This window comes from Lycium barbarum, chromosome 1, assembly GCF_019175385.1.
Source record: "Lycium barbarum isolate Lr01 chromosome 1, ASM1917538v2, whole genome shotgun sequence".
In the NCBI taxonomy this organism is placed as follows: Eukaryota; Viridiplantae; Streptophyta; class Magnoliopsida; order Solanales; family Solanaceae; genus Lycium; species Lycium barbarum.
In genome coordinates, this window is record NC_083337.1 from 123,819,832 (window position 1) to 123,841,766 (window position 21,935).

General features: G+C 37.9%; 1 protein-coding gene and 1 long non-coding RNA gene across 3 annotated transcripts; both read left to right on the forward strand.

The window, feature by feature from the left end:
- Positions 1-1,347: 1,347 nt before the first annotated feature.
- LOC132598455 (uncharacterized) lies at positions 1,348-5,791 on the forward strand. 2 transcript variants are annotated; one of them, XR_009566581.1, is made up of 3 exons: positions 1,348-1,532; positions 4,639-4,713; positions 5,509-5,791. It is a non-coding gene; the product is annotated as an uncharacterized LOC132598455 (long non-coding RNA). The 2 variants fall into 2 exon arrangements; XR_009566585.1 differs by lacking the exon at positions 1,348-1,532 and adding an exon at positions 2,025-3,227.
- An 8,286-nt stretch (positions 5,792-14,077) lies between these two features.
- Positions 14,078-21,418, forward strand: LOC132598520 (uncharacterized). Its single transcript, XM_060311486.1, has 2 exons — positions 14,078-14,629; positions 21,147-21,418. Exons 1-2 carry the CDS (start codon positions 14,086-14,088, stop codon positions 21,179-21,181), a joined length of 579 nt encoding a protein of 192 aa, XP_060167469.1. The 5' UTR covers positions 14,078-14,085; the 3' UTR covers positions 21,182-21,418.
- Positions 21,419-21,935: the final 517 nt, after the last annotated feature.

Consider the following 21,935-nt stretch of genomic DNA (forward strand, 5'->3'; position numbering starts at 1 on the left):
CAAGTAAAAGGCCAAATGTGTGAAAATTCAAGGGAAATGGGCCCATACTAAGGCCATTATATGCAGAAAAACATTACAATTTTAGACTTATGCAGGTGATATACCACAAATATATAGGATAGATAAATTCTTATATATTGTAAGTATCCAAAAACTTGAATATACATAGAGGATACCTCAAGTATATCCTCTGATATACAATACTTCCTCTGAATACAATAAATATTAGACTAAGGGAAAAAACTTTACACTTCCTCATTTAAACATACTCAGGCAGTGTTTAAAAGAAGCATGATGCTAGACATACACAACATTCTTAATACATATACTATTCAAATAGCAAATTATACACAAAAGTTACTTTTAGGCGGTGAAGACCTCCAAGAACAAGACTTTCACATCACAGAAATAGACATACAGGGCATATTATAGTCATAGAGCATGAACTACTAATATTCCATATAGTTTTTATGCATAGGTTCCGTTTATTTTAACTTTAAAGGGTCCCATGATGTGTGATTTTTCACAGGGGAAACCCCAAAAACCTAGAGTGAAAAAGACTAGACCGAGTTTGGCTAGAAACTCTAAGCCCTATCCCTTTCCCTCCTAGTCCTAGGTGTTGACACCTAATTTTTGACCTCCCGTAATTTATTTTAAGTGCTTGGAGCCCTTGGACAATAAATAAAATCAGTTGTGCACCTTAAAGGGTCTAGGTAATTTTTATGAAATCATTTGGGATAATATTTCACCCTTTTAAATTGATAAAGAAATCTCCAAGGGTATTTTTAAGTTTTTGTGGAAATTTATGATATTCAAGGAATATTTTTATTGAAATTAATCAAAGGGAAAATACAAAACAATAAAACCCTTTTTGGATAATTATTTTCTTAATTAATTAAATCAAGGAAAATTAGATTAATGGGTAATTTTATTCCATTTTATTGTCCAAGGCACTTTGAGTAATTAAAAGAATTGATCATTTTACCCTTTAAATCATGATTTTGTGTGCGTTTGCATAGCTGATTAATTTTTCTTTATCTGGTTAATTAATTCAAAACCAGTATCCGTAAAATGATATTTATTTTACTTATGAGTCATGTTTTAAATAAATTAATTCCTAATGGACTAATAATTAGTTTTTATTTATTTATTTATTATTTTATTTTATTTTTCCCTGACCCAATATAGATGGTGCGTATATATATATATAATGAAAGGATGGGCCCGACATTTTTTAAAGGACCAGGCCCAGTCCACTATAGACCAGGACCCGGTTCACAAAGCGAATTAAAGGGAAGGAATATATACTCCTCTCACCCGTCCATTTCCAAGACCCTAAGGGTCTGTTAGCAAAGAAATAAGAGAGGAGGTGACTAGAGGTAAAACCCTAGCGCCGCCTTCGGTTCCACCACCCACCCCACCTATTCTCAACCACGTCCCATTATAGTGGGCATGTAGCATGAGGAGAGAAGGTCAAGCCATTACTGCTTCATCCTTCTCTCCACAAAATTAGGCCAAACAGGCCCTTGAAGGTGCAATCCCCTTTTTATATTCTTTCTGTCATTATTATTAGTATTGAGACTTGTAGATCGTTGATTTCATTTTGTACCTTGAATCTGACTGTGTGTTGGATTTGTGATTGAGACTTGCATAAATTTGCAAGTCCCATATCGTTGGTTGCAATTCTAAGAGGCATTCGGGGGTTTCTATAAATAGGAGCCCCTATTTGTTTGAGAAAGGAGGTTTGAAACTAAAAAGAGGTTGAAAATTACTATTTTTTTAGTCTTAAGAGTTCTACAAGTAAAAATTTTAGTTTTAAACCGAAGGATTTCAGTTTTCTAGTTCTAAAATTTGTCTTTCATTTGTTTGTGTGGTGTTTTGGTGGCCTGAGTTTGGCATTGGAGCACAAAAGCCTCCAAGTCCATTGCTTGCCCCGATTGCACTCACAAAAGGTAAATACCTTTAGTTTATTGTTTTATATTTATATTTATATTATGTTTAGTTGATAAGATTATGCTGGTTTCATAATGAAGCTTTAAGTTAGTATTTTAGTTCATTGCTTTTATACTTAGATTCTGATTTATGTTATGTTTAGCTAATAAGATTATGTGTGGTTTAAGTTAGTAGTTCATTGCTTTCATACTGAGATTCTGCTTATGTTATGTTTAATTAATAAGATTATGTGTGGTTTTATGATGAAGCTTAAGCTCGTGTCTTAGTTTATTGCTTCTATACTTAGATTTTGTCTACATTATACTTAGTCAAGGTGATTGTGTGTGGTTTATGATAGAGGTTTGAGTTAATATGCTGGTCTATTACCTTTCTTTTCCATTTATTGCCATACTATGCTTGGTTAATATGATTGTTTGTGGTTTAGGACAAAGCTCAAACCTGACATGCTTGTTGTGATTCCTTTTTAGATTATGTCTGCATTATGCTTATTTAAGGTGTTTTATGTGGGTTAGAGGGTAGTTTCAAGTTGATAGGCTGTTTTGACTCAATCTTGTATTCAGAATTTCTGTTCATGCCTTGTGACTAGTTGTTTTTACATATAATTTAGATTATAGCACTAAGTTGATTAACTTGCTTAACTTGGACTTGCACTTAGCTTTCCTGTTTATGCCTTTGCTTGTTTAGCTGTGACTAAGGGTCTCTAAGTGTAACGACCCATTTGGTCGTTTAGCACTTTAAAACTACGAAAATGGTATGGGACTATATTGTATTTAGTTATATGATTTGAATACATGTTATAGTTTATATGAGATGATGAATAGAGCGAAGTAATCTGAGGACTAATGATATATTTCATCCGGTGAAAGGGCAATTGATGTCTTAGGAAGGCATTTGATATGTAAAAGGAAAAATAAATAAAGAAGGCCACTTTCATTATGATGCCAGGAATGAGTGGCATTTGAAATAAAAAAAATAATAATAATAAAGTAGGCTAGCCCACCATTCCTTGTTTTATGCATCCTTGTTTTGTGCATTTAGTCATCATAACCTTGTGTTGTGCACGTTATATTCCAAAAGGAGGAAAAACGTAGAAGGAAAAATCTTGTTCTGTGCAAGATATATTACGAAAGAAAGAGGAAAAAATAGAAGGAAAAATTATTCACTTATTTCTAACCTAGAGGGGAGAAAAAGGACGAACAGAAGGAGCTTTGTCAATTAATGTTGAAGGAGCAGTGAAGCTTTATTTTATTTCCACCAAATACAAAGGCAATCAGGTATGGTACAATTAGTTTTATACACTCCTACAAGAGAATGTGTTGCAGGAAGTTTAGTTTAGTATGGTAGTTATGGCAATCTATGACTCACATTTTCTTGCTTTTCTTGAATACACTGTAGCAATTTCCAGCTTTCTACAAGCTTTGAAAAGTGGCCCATGATTTAGTCATTATAAAAATTGGTTCTTTATTTAGTTTGATAAGGATATGCTAGAAGACAATAGCTATTATAGAGCCCAAGTGAAGCATACATGAACTTAGAGAAAATCATCACATCTGTAATGATGGTCACGTTTCCTTCCCAGCCATTAAATGATTTAGTGGTTTATTTAGAAATGTTTGAACACTAAGAATTGATAAGGATTTAATAAATTAATAATCAAGGTAGTTGTTAGGAATATGAAAATGAAGTTAAAATATAATTAAAGGTCCATTTCTTTTACTTGGGTTTAGTTCATATTATATATTCCAATTGTTTAATATCGTGTGAAATATAACTGAGTATTGATGTTGTATTTCTTGGATGATATATATGTACGTTAGAATTCCATTTTGTGCACATGGGATGCAATTTGATTTCAGTTAGACCAATCTCACGTTTTTGGGTATTAAAATTAGGTGAAAGTTAGTGGATGTCATAATGATGTCCTCACATATGCTATAAATAGGTATGATGATACAAGTGATTATAAAAATAAAATAATACATGTGGCTACTTATTAAAAGCTTCTGGTTTTTATAGAATTGAGAATGAGGGTATAGAGAATTAACAAGTTTTGTCTTGTTCTCTTTTCCTCATTGTTATCTTAAAAAAAAAATGAAATGATTACTTCACACGTTTTTGTATGCTTTTGTAGGGAATTTTCAGATTTGCTTTTGCTTTAGAAAGTATCCTTTATGTTTGTCTTGCCAATATTTAAATCCTTACATATTAAGTCTTATGTTTAATTCTGTTCGTATTCTTTTGCTGAAGGTCCTCGGCTTCATTATTTCACTCCCATTTTTGAATTTTGTCTTTGTATTATTAGTTTGCCACTTTAATTTTAAATACATAAGGCATATGTAATTGAATATTTTGGTAGTGAATAATATGAATACCTTCGGAATCATGGTATTTGAATTACGAAAAGTCAGATTTTGTCCGAAGTTAAAGATATTGGAGTAATTAAAGGTTTTGAGTCTTAGTCCTAAGAAAGGAGAATTAATGATTGAATAGTATATTTATGGATGAAATTGACCAATTTTAATAATATATAATCCTTAGATAATGGGCGAAATTATTTTTCAAATAAAATTCCAATCTTGCCCTTGTGGGCCCAAGGCCACTTTTGGGGTGCATTTTTGGGCTTCGAATTATAGAAATATGGGTGTCATTAGATTCGTATTCTAACGTAGATCGCATATTTTATAGATTTTGATCGTTCAGAGGCTCTACGCAAAGGGAAGACATTAGTTTGATTGTTCGTGGCACCCGCTCGGCATTGAGGTAGGTTACGGTCTGCTTTAGTTAGACTCTGATTAGAGAATCGCATGTAGTTGTAGAAAGTGACGGGGATAGCATATAGGCCTTCGGGCATGAAGTGGAGGTGGATTCCAATTAGGTTGGCTCTGTCAGCTGTTATGTGGGCTTGTCGCCATATGTGTTATTTTCTGTGATTATCACCTGTTTGTATCTCTGTCACATACTAGCTCACTCATTATATGAAAAGGAATGGTAACATTAATATGACTTGTATTTGTTGATTGTATATTAGTATTATTGTTGAGACTGATATCATGCATGGCATGCCTTTCATATTATTCTTGGGATGATGGTGAGTTAAGTGATTGAGAGACTCCGAGGTTTTTGCCGGAGATTGAGAGTGACAGAGGGACTCCGAGGTCTTTGCCGGAGATTGAGAGTGATTGAGAGCCTCCGAGGTTTCTGCCGGAGAGCACGAGTGGTACATGGACTTCGCGGGTCCCCCATGGGTCATGACTTTGAGGCACTGCCCTTAGCATGTGTGTACGAGAGTGGAGTGAGAGAGGTGACTATTGCATTGTATTGCATTCATCCACTCATATACTTGACTGATCATTTGGTGAATTATATCTGTCTTGGTTGATTTCATGATTCCTTTACACCTTACTTGTATATGATACGTGACCATACCTGTTTGCTCTATGTACTACTTGTTGGTTTCGACTTCTTCATGCGTTATCTAATCATTGTCGGCCTATGATGCTTACCGGTACAAGTGTTGTACTGATACTACTCTTACTGCACTATTGTTGAGTGCAGAGTACGATCCAGGTTCCAGTTCTACACCCTGTGGCTGATACGCGAGGGTGACATCTTTCAGTCATTCAGGGTGAGCTACTTGGTCATCCGTGGCCCCTGAAGGACCTCCTCTATTTATTCTGTTTTTGTATTCTACAGACAATATGTAGCCTTCTGGCATTTTCAGACTTCTATTCGGTAATATGTTAGCGCTCTTGTACCCTTTGACCAGATTTTTGGGGTTGTCGTGACATTTCTAGTTATGATAAGTATTTAAGACTTGATAACTTATTCTTAAATTAATTTTCCGCTTATTTAACTTGTTATTAGTAATGTGGTTCGCCTACTCGGAGGGATAGTGTAGGTGCCACCACGACTCGCGAAATTGGGTCGTGACACTAAGTGTGGTTTAGAATATGGCTTTTGAGTTAAGGAGTTTGTTTGATATGGACTTTCCCCTAGACTTTCTGTTCTATCATGATTGTCTAAACACCATTAAATACTCTATGTGAGGGTCTGGGATGTAGTTTGAGTTAATATGTTAGCTTGATGAAAGTCTTGTGTTCTGAATTAGGGTCAATAGAGGTCTGTTAAAGTCATGAGTGGCCTAGTCCTATATGTCCCAGGTGATAAGCTTGGTTCATGGGGGTTAGTTTGAAGTCACGAGCTCTTTGAATGACTGATTTGCCTTATGTTCTTACTATTGGTCACTTGGAGATATGTCTTGGTCTGGAGGTCAATTAAGGAAGGGGTCAAAAGGTCAGTTTGAAGTAAGTTGTCTGATCTGGTTATTGTGTCTTCTACCTGACCATGTGTTAGTTGGGAGTTTAAAGTCTTCAATCTAGTTTGATCATGGTTTGTCATGTTTGATCATATGTTTGTCATAGGGAAGTTGAAGTCTTGTTATGTTAGACCTAGTCTGATTATTGCTCGTCTTGTGTGGTTATGTGTCAGTTGGGAAATTGAAGTCTTGTTATGAAAGACCTTAGTCTAGTTATTGTGTGTCCTATGTGTCACGACCCGAGTAGGGGCCATGACGGGTACCCGGGGCTAACCACCGAGCACCGCTCATACCTTTACCCATCGTACACATCAAGCGTTCATTCATTAATCTTATACTCAAATCATAGGAAAACCATTTTTCACCTTGAAACATAATTACCTTTATATACATAAGGCCTTCAGCTATCAAAATAATATACATACGATAAGGACATTGTGAGACCATACTACCCACACATGCGTGTCTACGAGCCTCTACTAGAGTACTAGACATATGGACTGGACAGGACCCCGTCATGCCCAAAACATATATATACACAAAAGAATAAATCAATGGCACCTCCGGAAAAATGGAGTGCTCTCAAAGTATGCTAGTAGCTCCTACGAGTCTGGATCACCTCCCTGTCTACATATGGGCATGAACACAGGGTCCAAAGAAAACGGACGTCAGTACTAACATTGTACTGAGTATGTAAGGCATGAATGAAATGGATATAATAGAGAAATCATAAAACATAAGATGAAGATATAACCTGCTTAACCTTTAAGAATGGATGCATTTCATACATATATCATAAATAATCGTATTACATATATCATCATAGCACATACATCCCCATATCATATATACCATCATCGTTAACCCGCGTCCGGGTAACCATCATACGCCGCCCACTAGTGGTGATCATGTCCGTCCTTCTAGGCACGGTGGAATCATAAGCAGCCCGCCTTAGCGGTGACATGTCCGGCCATTTGGACACGGTGGTATCACAAGCAGCCGTCTTTGCGGTGACATGTCCGGCCATTTAGGCACTGTGGAATTGTATCATCGTGTGTACATCATAGACTTATCATTATTATACATCCCATAGTCATATCATGACCTTATCATAACTTAGCATCATTATACATTTATCATCAAAACATTCATTAGAACTTGAAGGCAACTATGGCTCTGTCGGGGTGACATAAGGTCGTGAACCCCCGATTACATTATGGAGTGATCATAATCATCATATCTCACCCTGAAGGGACTAACATTTTAAGGTGAGTGTACACAAGGAAATGCATCAATGGAACCATACTTAGGATCATTAACTTCATGGACATCTTATATTACTCTAGGATTCTTTATACTTAAACTCATCATCATCATTATCATGCTCGTATCGTATCTCTTTTCTTTATCTTATACATATATAGCTCGTTACAGTCATGGACTCATAGTTTCCTTTATTTAGGAAGATTATGGGAGAATAGGAGGATTCATGCCATAGGAGTCATGCCATAGAAGGAAAGGATTAGCCTTACATACCTTTTTGCTTAGCTATTCTATCGCTTGATCGTTCTCCTTCAACGCTCACGTTTCTACCTTCAAGGGAATTCGCATCAATATTAGCTAATCGATTATATGAACGTACTTACTAATGCTAGAGAAAATTGGGCAGCATGTCCTTTGTTTATACAACTTTTCTCATATTACATATCAACTCCCAAACATCCATAACAACGTTCACAATATTATAAGCAACAATCATCATTCATCTACATTATCCACATTTCACAATTTCACTTCAATTCTTCCATAATCATGGTCATAGTTCACTATTGCGTTTTCTCACATATAATACTTATCCCATGTTCTAAATGTCACTTATAGCATACTTACAATCACAACATATCAATATTCATGACTCATTCCAAACTGCTACTCAAAATCTCATTATTCTCATCTTTGTGACTCGTTTTCTATCTCCTTTCATAATCTAAGTATTTCAACCTCTCATTACCTTAAACAACATGGAAAGATCATAAAACTTGCCTTAGATAGTGTAGGAATAAGCCTTGAGCAGAAATACTCCTCTTACACCAAAACTCTAGTTCACTTCTATTGGAATTTCTTGGCTTGGATGAACATCAATGAGTTTCATACAATTGATTTTGTTGGTTTGATGAAGTTGATCACAAATCTCTCTTGAGTTCTTGTGGATGAAGAGTGGAGAGCTCTCTAGAATGTTCTTGAAGTGTGGAGAGGAGAAATGAAATAAATTGGATGGGGTTGGGTCCTTATATCATTTTTAAAAATCTGTCCCGACACCAATCTACGGACCAACATACAGTCTGTATCTTTTCTACTGGCCGTATGTATGGCCGTATATTTGGTCCAGTGAAAGACCCATTCTGGGCAGAACATACGGCCAGTATGTTTTATACGGCCGGTATGTTGGACCGTATGTTGCCCAACCTTCCGGAATTCATTCTCGTCGACTCGTTTGATCTCCAATTCTTATGGAATCCTCTTAACACCTGCTTAACACCTCATTACCAATCTAAGGGACGTTATAACTCTTCTGCAAAACATCCTTAAGCCATCACTAACTCGGCACTCATAAATCCTTCTCAATACATAACGTATACCTTGTCTTTCTTGGAAAACTTTCTTCTCTTACTTCGAATGTCTTTGAAATCTCAATTAGGATCATCAAATGCTATTTCTTACTTATTGAAACATCGTATACCTCGTGCCCTTCGTTAGTCTATTGACTTTACGTTAACGAGAATTTTTTTGAGGTATAACATTATGTGTCTTTGTGATCATGTATCAGTTGGGAGGTTGAAGTCTTGTTATGTTAAACTCTAGTCTGGTTATTGTTTATCCTATGTGATCATGTGTTAATTTGGAAGTTTAAAGTCTTGAACTCAGTTTGGTTATTGTTGTCTCACCTGATCATGTACTTGTTTGAAAAGTTGAAGGTCTAATGGGAACTGGACCTAGTCTGGTCATTACTTGTCTCTCTTAAACATGTTGTTTGTTTGGCAGTTGAAGCCTTTCATGTACTAGACCTAGTCTGATCATGTCTGTCCTATCTACTGGTGTTTTGATTTTAGAAAGTGAAAGTGTACTGTGTGTTTTGTGGAATTCTACTTGTTTTACTTGGTAAACTGCTTGGCCTTAAGGGTGTTGGGGGTCACAATGGAATCAAGTGCCTTTGTTTGGCCTGATCCCTGCTAAGTGATACCTGTTTGGTTGAAAACTAGGCAATTTGAGTCACATTAATGTACATTGAGATAAAGGTCTTTAAAATAATCCTGGGGAGGGGAAGGATTTTAACTTAACCACAGTATTTCACTTGGCTCTGCCTTTTGTCTGATTGTCCTGCTTGTGGTAAGTGTGGGAATTTGTTAAAATGCCTCTGAGTAGTACATGTGGAGTGTGTGGTTTTGACGTGTTTGAGTCTAAAAGGTTTCTAATATTGCTATAATAAACTAGGTTCAGAGCAGCTCTAAGATGGTCTATGTTTGATTAAAAAAAAAGGGGCAAATCACCTAGTCTAACAGGTTGGTTAAGAGGTGATTGCCATGTTTGTTCTCACCTAGCCATGAAATATGTCTATTCTGATAAAAAATGGCACAAAAGAAGGATTTAAAGATTGGTAGTTTGGTAAAAATGTGTGTATGTGTGACCTCATGTGTAGAAGTTGCCCATGAGTCATGTCTGTGTGAAGGAAAACCTTGTTATTTTTTTGAGGACTTATCACCTAGTTATACTAATAGGTAAGGAACGGATAAAAGAAGGAAGGATAACGGGGCCCGTGTTATAAATCTTGCTTAGCTTGTCCTTGTGCGACTTTCCTGGATACTGTTGTGTTTCGCTTTAATAATGAGAGCTAAGTTCGTTTAAACAGAGTGGCGATAAGGCTAAAATGATGGTGTTTGAAGTCTGTTGATTATTTCCTTTGTGTGGTCTGACCCTGATGGAAAAAGGGAGTATGCTCTCTTTCTCTTTTGAAATATAATGTAGTTAAAAACAAAGACCTTTTTATGATCATAATTTTCAGTAATGAAGTTGTTAAGGAAACACTAGCTTGTCGCAGTTTGTTATATGTTCAGAGTGGGCCTGTTCCCAGTATATCACATTTGAACTTGATGACTAAGGTTTACTTTTATAATTTGGACATAGTCTTCATGAGTTCAACTAGCTTGCTATTGTTTGATAAGTGTTTATGAGAGGTCTGGCCCTAGTACTTACAACTAATTTTGGGCACAAGAGTCTTAAAGGTTGGAATTTAGTTTCATGAATTTATTAAAAGAAGTTATGATAGAGTTGGATGGTTGTAAATCTTCCTAGGACCTCTAGTGTATCACTGGATGATTAGGGTAAGGCCATAGGATGGGCGAAAGGGTTTTGGGAGAGGAAAAGGTGAGCCTGGGCATGAACTGGAGGTAGTGACCAGTGAGGCCCAGGATCCTTTTTTGCTAAAAAGAGACTCAGGAAAAAGAGATAGGGAGGTGATGACCCCACCCTATCCTATTTCCCTTTCAGGGGCCTGAAACTTTTTCTTTCATCTCCTTGACCTTCTCCTCATGATCTTAGGACTCATAAAGGTCTCAGGTAGAGAAGAACAATGTTATATCCCGTATTTTGCGTATTCGGAAAAATTTAAAATAATTGTGACTAGTAAGAGGTAAGGCCATATTTGATCTAATTTAATATATATGTTGTTCATGAAAAATATTGATGCGGAGATATCGAGGAAGGCTAAGGGCAAAGTTGAAATTTTGAAAATATAGTTCCATGAATTACAAGAAATGAACATGAAGTAATTGGGCTTGGAAAAATAAAAAAAAAATAAAAAAGGCCCAAAGGTGGCCGGCCATGGAGTATGGCCCAAACCCATGGAGAATTAAATCCATGTGATAAAAAGAGGTGGCCACCATATTATTCATCATACTTTCAAGAACTTTCAAGAGAAAAAGAAACTTGAGAAAAAGAAGAAAAAAGAAGAAGCAAATTCGGCCATAGGTGTGGAGCAAGAACCTTGGAGGAAAAATTGTTCAAAAATTATTTTCTTATCAATTGAAAGGTCCCTAGCAAGGTGAAGAGGTCATTGAAGCAAGAAAAACATTTATTCTTGCAATCTACAATTCTAGCCAAGTGAAGAAGCTAGGAAGAAAAGGTAAGAATTAATCCCCTTTCTATATGTTATGAAGGGTTGTTTATGTTGTAGTATGTAGAAATGGAGAGAATTCATGAAAATATGGAAGTTTGCATGGTATAGCCGTGTGTATGCATGTGTTGTGTAGGCAAGATTAATTGATTTCTACATAGCATTCTAGTGGTCGTTGTTGCGGATTCTAAATTGAAAATGGAAGTTTGATGATTTCGGTTGAAGATGTGAATGTTGGAGATGGGCCGTGTGAGTTATGGTATGGTATGGAAAGAATGAACAATTTTTCTTAAGTATTTTGATTATTGTTGCAATGGCATCTATGATGGAAATGAAAGTTTAATGATTTTAATTGAAGTTGTAAGTGTTAGAGAATTGTTTTAGAAGCTAATGTGATTTTAATGTCACTTTTTGTATTTATGGAAGATACTATTGTTAGTGTGTAATTGTTGGGGTAGTTTATGAATTTGAATGAAGGAAATGTGTTGTTATGGTTTTTGTTACATTTAGAAGGTTTCGGATGAAGAAGAGTGTTGGTTGAATTGTTTAAATGTTGTACGGATTGTTTGTAATATTCTTGGATGTTGTGTGTGAATGGTTGCGGGCTAGTATTTGAATATGTAAACAATTATGAATTGAACATAAATGGAAAATCGTCAAAGTTGTAGAGAGAAGTTATGAGCATTGGAATGTGTTTGGAATTGATTGTAGACATTGTTGGCATTGTTGTTGCTAAGTTGGCCGAGTTAAATTCTCGGATTTGTTGTTGTATGTTTAGCCGAGTTGAATTCTCGGGGATGTTGTATTTGCAGAGGAGATGCTGCCGAAATTTCTGTAGGCAAGTGTTAACTTAAGATTGGATTCCTAAATGCCTATAGTTAATGTTTGGTATTTGTGACCAATTGTAGATTTTGTGAAGCGCGGAACTTGAGTTTGGATTAGCTTAAGGAGCGAATAAGGTATGTAAAGCTTTACCTTTCCTTCTTTTGGCATGTCCTAGACATAATAGGCTATGATACGAGCCTCGGGGGAAACTCTATTCCTAGAAATCCGATCCTAATTTTGACCCTTATTCATTCAATGTAATTGAATTAGGTACTTTATGCTTTGATAGAAAAATAGTTTAAACATCCGTAACTCTCACAAACAGAACCGGATTGCCCTAAAACTTTTGTGGATGACTCCATAAAGTCTAATGTTCGTAATTTATGTACACCACCTCGACTTGACCCGAGGTGGGCCCACAATTTCTGAGACATTTTTGTATTATTCTATTGACTTATTTCCGTATGGTAATCAAAGGAAACTTTTGGCTATTGTACCGGCTACTAAACGATAGTTGTTTTAACTATTCCATTGAGTCCCGTGATGAATTTTGATATGTACAAACGATCTCAGAAGTTTTGTTTTAACATAATCCATCGTAACATCCGAAAGGTACGTACTGTGACTATCGTCTGATTCTTTTTCTAAATGACCTATCATTCGGATTACTTTGTCGAGTCTTTTTTAAATGTATTCCACTGCATTGTTCGCCGTGCCTCGATGTGAGGGGGCAGGTATGACATGTACGTGGGTTCTGGAGTATGCTGTGCCATGTACATATATTCTGATATTTGATGATATGATATGATATGATGTGATATGGCCATCTAATATGTTATGATATGTTACGGAGCTATTCCCTACTCTGGGGTATGCTGTGTTGTGGCGCCAGTGACGGGGTGGCGACCACGTTCTGTTCACCGAGTCCCCTAATGGGGCCGGATATGGCATATGTTTGACATGCATTATCTATGTTTTGTAAGTAAGCATCCTTGATATTCTGGTCATTGCATTCATTTTCTGTACTTCCTGTTCCGGTTATGATTCTGTTTATTATACTTCCTGCTTTACATACTCAGTACATATTCCATACTGACCCCCTTTCTTCGGGGGGGGGGGGGGCTGCGTTTCATGCCGCGCAGGTACAGAGACCAGCTTTGGAGATCCGCCCGCTTAGGACGGCTACCCTGCGGTCTTGGAGTGCTCCTTTGTCCGGAGCCCACGTTTGGTATAGACTTTTCTGTTATATATGTACATGTTTATTCAGGGGTACGACGGGGCCCTGTCCCGTCTTATAATCCTGTATTGTTCGTAGAGGTCTGTAGACATACATGTGGGTTGTGTATATGTTTTGGGTTGATACTCTGTGATAGCCTTATCGGCTTCCACACGCTATATCTGTTTATCTGCGATAGTTAATAACGTCGTTCGACTTCTACATCTGTATACTTTGTTTATATGCTGGTTTGGGTTATTGGGTACGTACGGGTGTCCAGCTCGGACACTAGTCGCGGCCTACGGGGTTGGGTCGTGACAAAAGTGGTATCAGAGCGCTTCGTCCTCGGAGTGTCTATAGACCGTGTCTAGTAGAGTCCTGTTTATCGGTGTGTTGTGCAGTACATCTATAAACAGGAGGCTACAGGACATTTAGGATGTTACCTTTCTTTGGATCTTAGATTGTGCGATAGAGCTGTAATATTAGGATGGTTTCCTTCCGACAAATTGCTGTGTCTACAGCGAGGCTCCAAAATAGCGATAGCGTCAGTATTTTGGGAAATTGTTTCTGATCCTCTTCCTGCAGGTGATTGTAGGTTGACAAAAGATGAAGAGGGCAGCTTCAACTAGTGGTGGTGCTAAGAAGGCCCCTAGAGTATCTCCAGAGCCGAGTAAGAGGAGCCTCAGCTATTCGATTGAAACTGATCCGTCGGAGGACCCAGCAACAATTCCTTCGGAGTTTCTGACCCCCAGAGCAGAGGATCCCACGGAGGGCAGCTATGATACAGATCCCTCGGAGGATCCGGCGACGATTCCTCCAGAGTTTCTTACCTCTAGGGAGGAGGATAGTCATAATACAGATCTATCAGAGCATTCTTCTGGGACACCGGAGGAAGAGATTTCCGGGGACATGCCAGCTGCTCCTGTGGTAGAGCATTATGTTAGAAAGGCCTCCCCGGTGAGTGTTACGGACTACTCCAGTCCCTTATCCTGGTCGTCAGTAAACCAGGAATTGCCTGGTCATCTATATTCCTTCGATTCAGATGTGGGTAATGGCGAGAGTCAGACGAGCGGATGGCAAAGAGATGTCGAGGAGGAACACATTTCACATGGCAGCTCCCCAGATCAGACCCGAGACCAATCAGCTACAGGTACATGAGTTTCTTGGCATTTTCTATGTATGTGTAACTTCTGTAGAGTACTATTTAATGACGGCAAACAGAAATTTAAAAAGGGCCAGAGACCCAGTAGTTATGAGTAATGGCGACTGGGATGTCTCCGCCACCAGTGTGAATCTAGAAAACCTCGGATAAAAGATAATCCTGTGTACAGATGAGAGTGAATGTTGAGGATTCAGAAGGGCAATATGGTAATTGTATGACCAGGAAAGTAAAAAGATCCTCTCTAGATCGGGGTGGGACCCGCTACGAGAAACGTTTTGGAAGTTGTTAGAACCCCGACTTGCCTTAAATTACGTGATAAAGGTCGTGCGAGACAGTCGACGCTATTATACCGGCATTAACGCATCTGAATGCACTGAAGTTCTAAGGTTAAGCGTGCTAGGATCAGAATAATTCTGGAATGGGTGACCCCCTGGGAAATATGCTAAAATTTTCGTAAGTATAGGTATAAGAGATAAATGAGAATTTGGGGTAACCTAAAGGAAATTAGAGTGTGCGGAGTGGCTAGGAACACTTATAGAGGTCGCGTAGGTTGAGTCGGATTAGATTGGTGAAAAGGGAGAAAGCGCAACACAGCTCGGGAATCAGAGTAAATTTAAATAGCGGTTGGAAATGTTTGTAAGCAAAATGGTAGTAAATGTATATGTATGCGTATGACCTTCCACCGGTGACTGTATTGATTGAGAAGTGAGTTCCAGCAACTAATGTTGCGATATACGGAAAACGTTAACTGAACGGAATTCAAGGGACAAAGCGAAAGGTAAGGTACAGATGTTATGAAACAAACGAACGCTGATTTCACTACAAGTTAAGGTCGGAAAAATTCCAACACAATAATATTTGGAAAGGGAAATGAGTGAGTAAACGGAAGGCAAGGAAATCAGAATGTCAGAAAGGTGACAAGTAAGAGACATAATGAAGCAAAGCCTTAAAAGAGCCGACAGGCGAAGCATGAAACCATTTGCGTAAAAATTTGAAGAACAAGTTTGTAAGCGAGCTATAGAATGAACAAAAAGGACTTATTAAGTTCGGTAGGGAAAGTGGGGAATGAAGGTTATATGTTAATGGGAAATAACGATAAGAACAGGAAAGGAAAGAGTAATAGGCTATGTTGGACCAAAGCTTTAAGAGACACTTCCCACATCATCCATAAGAGGTAACATTTTTATTTGGGGAAATCTTGCTTGAAGAAGCGTATATGAGCAATGAATTAGCAAGTCATTTAAACGGGCTAAAGTACGTTCCAACCACATTGTACTGTAGAAGGAGGCTTATATTGATGGGCAATAACGTCCGGTGATCGAGTGTTACCATATTGAAGGAGTGCAAAGTATACAACCAGTAGTTGCAACCTAAATGGTTCATTCATGGCTCAAGAATGAATCTAAAGGTAAACCATGCGAATCAAGCACTAGGATGTCCTGTGGTGCTTGTCAGATTCTAGCTTCTTCGGATGGGGGGTTGAAGCAGGTCCCATAATCACAGCTTATTAAATTGTGATCAACTAATTGGAAATGGAATGGGAATTATATAGTTACGGACTAAAGGTGCAGCACGACAAAGGGTTATAAAACAAGACCACTACTAAGGTGAGGTTAGCATGATTTCGAGTGAGATTGGAAGTCAGTAATGAGTATACGAGAAGAGTGAAAGGGCATGAGACATAAAGGAATCCTACATACTGCGTATATATGACCTCACCTCGGGAGTAATGAAATCCTTAAGAGACAAGGATTGGGAATTTACGAAACAACTGATATGTTGTAAGTATCAGAAAGAACAGACGATATCCATTGGGAGGAAGATGGTGTTATAAGAAAGCTTGGAACATTTATTGTCAAAATATAAAAGTTACTAGATGGAGGATTTGAGACGATTATAGGCACTAACTACCTATAGACGGGAACTAATGGAGTATGGCCTGGACATATTACTACCACAATGACATTACTCGAGCACTAACCATCAGGTTAGATGTTGTACGAGATATCGAGAGTTCTTGTCTCCTCGTGATTGTGTTAGGACTTTATACAGGGATAATCTAAGTTACAGGTGATATAAAGGAGGACGTGGATATGGTACAGTGTACAAAATAGATTGGAAAAGAATTATATGAGTTGAAGAATTTAAACGGAGACATAGAAAGGAATATAAATAGGTAATGCTATGGGAACACCCTAAAGGGGGAAGCGGATAAGAGAAATGCGAGGGTAAGATAGAATCGACTGACATTACAGCAGGCGGGTTGTGAACACTTAAATTTCTAATGAAATCCCATGCGGAAATCGGTTAGCGAAATTCGGAAACCGACAACAAACGGATAGGAGCTAAGATGATATTTAAGGTAGTGCTGAGGATTATTGGTAAAGACCTTGAGTAATAGGATATCAAGAAGTGGGTGCTTGAAAAGAGAAAGGGGGATCTAAGAATGGAACCGATCCGCGTATATAAAGAATACTTTACGAACCTTAGGGCTAATGCTATAAGCAGTAAGAGAAGAAAGCTACCCCCTAAGAAACGATCAGGGATACTAATGGCTCGATCGAAGGAAAATGAAAGTATTTGGAGAGAAAGTAACTAGAAATGATTACGCACCAAAAGAGGTAATGACACCGTCAGACATAAAGGACAGGGATATATCGGAATGGGAAGGAAAGTAAAGGTTGGAAATAGATGCCCTTATAAATATATCGATTAGATACGAGAACGTAGTTAGTAAAGAGATAGACAAGACAGACTCCGCCATAAAAGAACTCCAATTGTAAGAGGATCGCGGAAAGCGACAGTTACTTAAAGGGCATAGACGTGTATGCCCCCTCTTAATAAAGTGGGGGAGAATATACTAGGATCAAATGAATTATGACAATTCAAGCTCCAGAAAAGGAGACTTATCAGCTCGGGGCCAGAGTTCGAGGGATGTTGGCATACCGTGAAGGGTACAGAGGACGTAGAAATGACTCAACAACAAGCGTACCATGAGGTAGACATGGAAAAAAAATATGGAAGACACTTAGAAAAGATACTTCATGCTGACACGAACCTCGATATTCCTTAATCATAATTTAATTTCTTGTATAGAGGGGAACTTGCGTAGTATCTAGATATATAAAGATGTGCCCAAGGAGGTAATAAAGAGAGCAAGAAAAGTATACAAGTTAAATCCACAAGGTCAATGAAGAGGACAACAAAACCAAAGGGCGCCTCGGATAACAACTATCACAATAAAGTAACCACGGTTGGCAGTTAATAACTTCTCGAAGAAAGGAAGCACACTGCTTATATGAATGAAAGATAAAAGAACCCATCGGGTGGTAGAAGATAGTTCGTGGACCATTAACCACACTGAACATGGGGGTAAACACTATAGAACTAAAAGAATGATTAACCTGAAGCTATGCTCAATTACGATTATAAGAAGTCCACGCCAGAAAGTCAACAAGGAATAACGATCAATGAAGCGAGTACTAATCCAAGGAAGTTATAGACGAGTATACTGGCATTAGGGAATGTGAGGAGAGGGGATAAGGAAGAGTTGCGGCAGGAATCCAGAGATGTTACGAGTTAAGAAATTAACTGGACTCGAATCACAAGTCATTATGAGTATAGTCGAACTGCAGAGGGCAAGAAACGGCAAAGCAATATCACGTATACGTTTTGGATGTGGATATAACTAGCCTTGAAGGGAAATATGACCATTATGCTCGTCAGCGACAAAGTCATGATGGGACAAATGCTTAGAATGTAAGATTAAAAGGAGAAACTCAATTTGAAATATAGTAGGCTTTATCCAATTGATCTGTGTCTACAACGGATGGTCAGGTGAGAAAGTTATATACCAACGACATGGTTTCGGTTAAAGTATTGCGGCCAAACAATATGCTTCTAAAATGGATGTGTTAAATGATCGTGTGCGGCAAAGGAAACCTCCCCAAAGCATTGTAATACCCCATAAGGCCAATCCAACATTCGAGGACGAATGTTTTAAAGGGGGGAGGATGTTATATCCCGTATTTTTCGTATTCGGAAAAATTTGAAATAATTGTGACTAGTAAGAGTTAAGGCCATATTTGATCTAATTTAATATATATGTTGTTCATGAAAAATATTGATGCGGAGATATCGAGGAAGGCTAAGGGAAAAATTTGAATTTTGGAAATATAGTTCCATGAATTACAAGAAATGAACATGAAGTAATTGGGCTTGGAAAAAAAAAAAGGCCCAAAGGTGGCCGGCCATGGAGTATGGCCCAAACCCATGGAGAATTAAATCCATGTGATAAAAAGAGGTGGCCACCATATTATTCATCATACTTTCAAGAACTTTCAAGAGAAAAAGAAACTTGAGAAAAAGAAGAAAAAAGAAGAAGCAAATTCGGCCATAGGTGTGGAGCAAGAACCTTGGAGGAAAAATTGTTCAAAAATTATTTTCCTATCAATTGAAAGGTCCCTAGCAAGGTGAAGAGGTCATTGAAGCAAGAAAAACATTTATTCTTGCAATCTACAATTCTAGCCAAGTGAAGAAGTTAGGAAGAAAAGGTAAGAATTAATCCCCTTTCTATATGTTATGAAGGGTTGTTTATGTTGTAGTATGTAGAAATGGAGAGAATTCATGAAAATATGGAAGTTTGCATGGTATAGCCGTGTGTATGCATGTGTTGTGTAGGCAAGATTAATTGATTTCTACATAGCATTCTAGTGGTCGTTGTTGCGGATTCTAAATTGAAAATGGAAGTTTGATGATTTCGGTTGAAGATGTGAATGTTGGAGATGGGCCGTGTGAGTTATGGTATGGTATGGAAAGAATGAAACAATTTTTCTTAAGTATTTTGATTATTGTTGCAATGGCATCTATGATGGAAATGAAAGTTTAATGATTTTAATTGAAGTTGTAAGTGTTAGAGAATTGTTTTAGAAGCTAATGTGATTTTAATGTCACTTTTTGTATTTATGGAAGATAATATTGTTAGTGTGTAATTGTTGGGGTAGTTTATGAACTTGAATGAAGGAAATGTGTTGTTATGGTTTTTGTTACATTTAGAAGGTTTCGGATGAAGAAGAGTGTTGGTTGAATTGTTTAAATGTTGTACGGATTGTTTGTAATATTCTTGGATGTTGTGTGTGAATGGTTGCGGGCTAGTATTTGAATATGTAAACAATTATGAATTGAACATAAATGGAAAATCGTCAAAGTTGTAGAGAGAAGTTATGAGCATTGGAATGTGTTTGGAATTGATTGTCGACATTGTTGGCATTGTTGTTGCTAAGTTGGCCGAGTTAAATTCTCGGATTTGTTGTTGTATGTTTAGCCGAGTTGAATTCTCGGGGATGTTGTATTTGCAGAGGAGATGCTGCCGAAATTTTTGTAGGCAAGTGTTAACTTAAGATTGGATTCCTAAATGCCTATAGTTAATGTTTGGTATTTGTGACCAATTGTAGATTTTGTGAAGCGCGGAACTTGAGTTTGGATTAGCTTAAGGAGCGAATAAGGTATGTAAAGCTTTACCTTTCCTTCTTTTGGCATGTCCTAGACATAATAGGCTATGATACGAGCCTCGGGGGAAACTCTATTCCTAGAAATCCGATCCTAATTTTGACCCTTATTCATTCAATGTAATTGAATTAGGTACTTTATGCTTTGATAGAAAAATAGTTTAAACATCCGTAACTCTCACAAACAGAACCGGATTGCCCTAAAACTTTTGTGGATGACTCCATAAAGTCTAATGTTCGTAATTTATGTACACCACCTCGACTTGACCCGAGGTGGGCCCACAATTTCTGAGACATTTTTGTATTATTCTATTGACTTATTTCCGTATGGTAATCAAAGGAAACTTTTGGCTATTGTACCGGCTACTAAACGATAGTTGTTTTAACTATTCCATTGAGTCCCGTGATGAATTTTGATATGTACAAACGATCTCAGAAGTTTTGTTTTAACATAATCCATCGTAACATCCGAAAGGTACGTACTGTGACTATCGTCTGATTCTTTTTCTAAATGACCTATCATTCAGATTACTTTGTCGAGTCTTTTTTAAATGTATTGCACTGCATTGTTCGCCGTGCCTCGATGTGAGGGGGCATGTATGACATGTTCGTGGGTTCTGGAGTATCCTGTGCCATGTACATATATTCTGATATTTGATGATATGATATGATATGATGTGATATGGCCATCTGATATGTTATGATATGTTACGGAGCTATTCCCTACTCTGGGGTATGCTGTGTTGTGGCGCCAGTGACGGGGTGGCGACCACGTTCTGTTCACCGAGTCCCCTAATGGGGCCGGATATGGCATATGTTTGACATGCATTATCTATGTTTTGTAAGTAAGCATCCTTGATATTCTGGTCATTGCATTCATTTTCTGTACTTCCTGTTCCGGTTATGATTCTATTTATTATACTTCCTGCTTTACATACTCAGTACATATTCCGTACTGACCCCCTTTCTTCGGGGGGGCTGCGTTTCATGCCGCGCAGGTACAGATACCAGCTTTGGAGATCTGCCCGCTTAGGACGGCTACCCTGCGGTCTTGGAGTGCTCCTTTGTCCGGAGCCCACGTTTGGTATAGACTTTTCTGTTATATATGTACATGTTTATTCAGGGATACGACGGGGCCCTGTCCCGTCTTATAATCCTGTATTGTTCGTAGAGGTCTGTAGACATACATGTGGGTTGTGTATATGTTTTGGGTTGATACTCTGTGATAGCCTTATCGGCTTCCACACGCTATATCTGTTTATCTGTGATAGTTAATAACGTCGTTCGACTTCTACATCTGTATACTTTGTTTATATGCTGGTTTGGGTTATTGGGTACGTACGAGTGTCCAGCTCGGACACTAGTCGCGGCCTACGGGGTTGGGTCGTGACAAACAGTCTAACCATCTCTAAAAGGGAGGGGAAAATACACCTATAACCAAATAAACTACCATTAATACTTGTCAAAGCCTAGGTGTTAAATGATTCCCACCTTTCCCTCTAAGAGTTTCTTTTTTCTTAGGGGTCTGTTTGTTTTGAGCCTTATTGTTTAAAGTTAGTTGTGTGTAAGAGAAAATGCGGCTGGTGAGTGTATTATATTGGCGTAAGTTCACCAATGAACAGGATGAGGGTCAAGTGTGTTATGTGCCATTTTACTCTCATTGCTGACCATGTGTCTTTATCCACTCGGTTTACATTCGGGCCCGTGTCGCCAAGGTTCAAATGTTGTTATGTTTGTGGATAGACTGGGTATGTGATGCGTGAGTCCCTCGGTGTACGGTAGAGGTG

Bases quoted from the DNA above. Each gene is read 5' to 3' on its own strand.
- LOC132598520 (XM_060311486.1), top strand. From the start codon at position 14,086: ATGAAGAGGGCAGCTTCAACTAGTGGTGGTGCTAAGAAGGCCCCTAGA. The intron at 14,630-21,146 runs GTACATGAGTTT...CATGCCGCGCAG, and splicing joins CCGAGACCAATCAGCTACAG to GTACAGATACCAGCTTTGGA.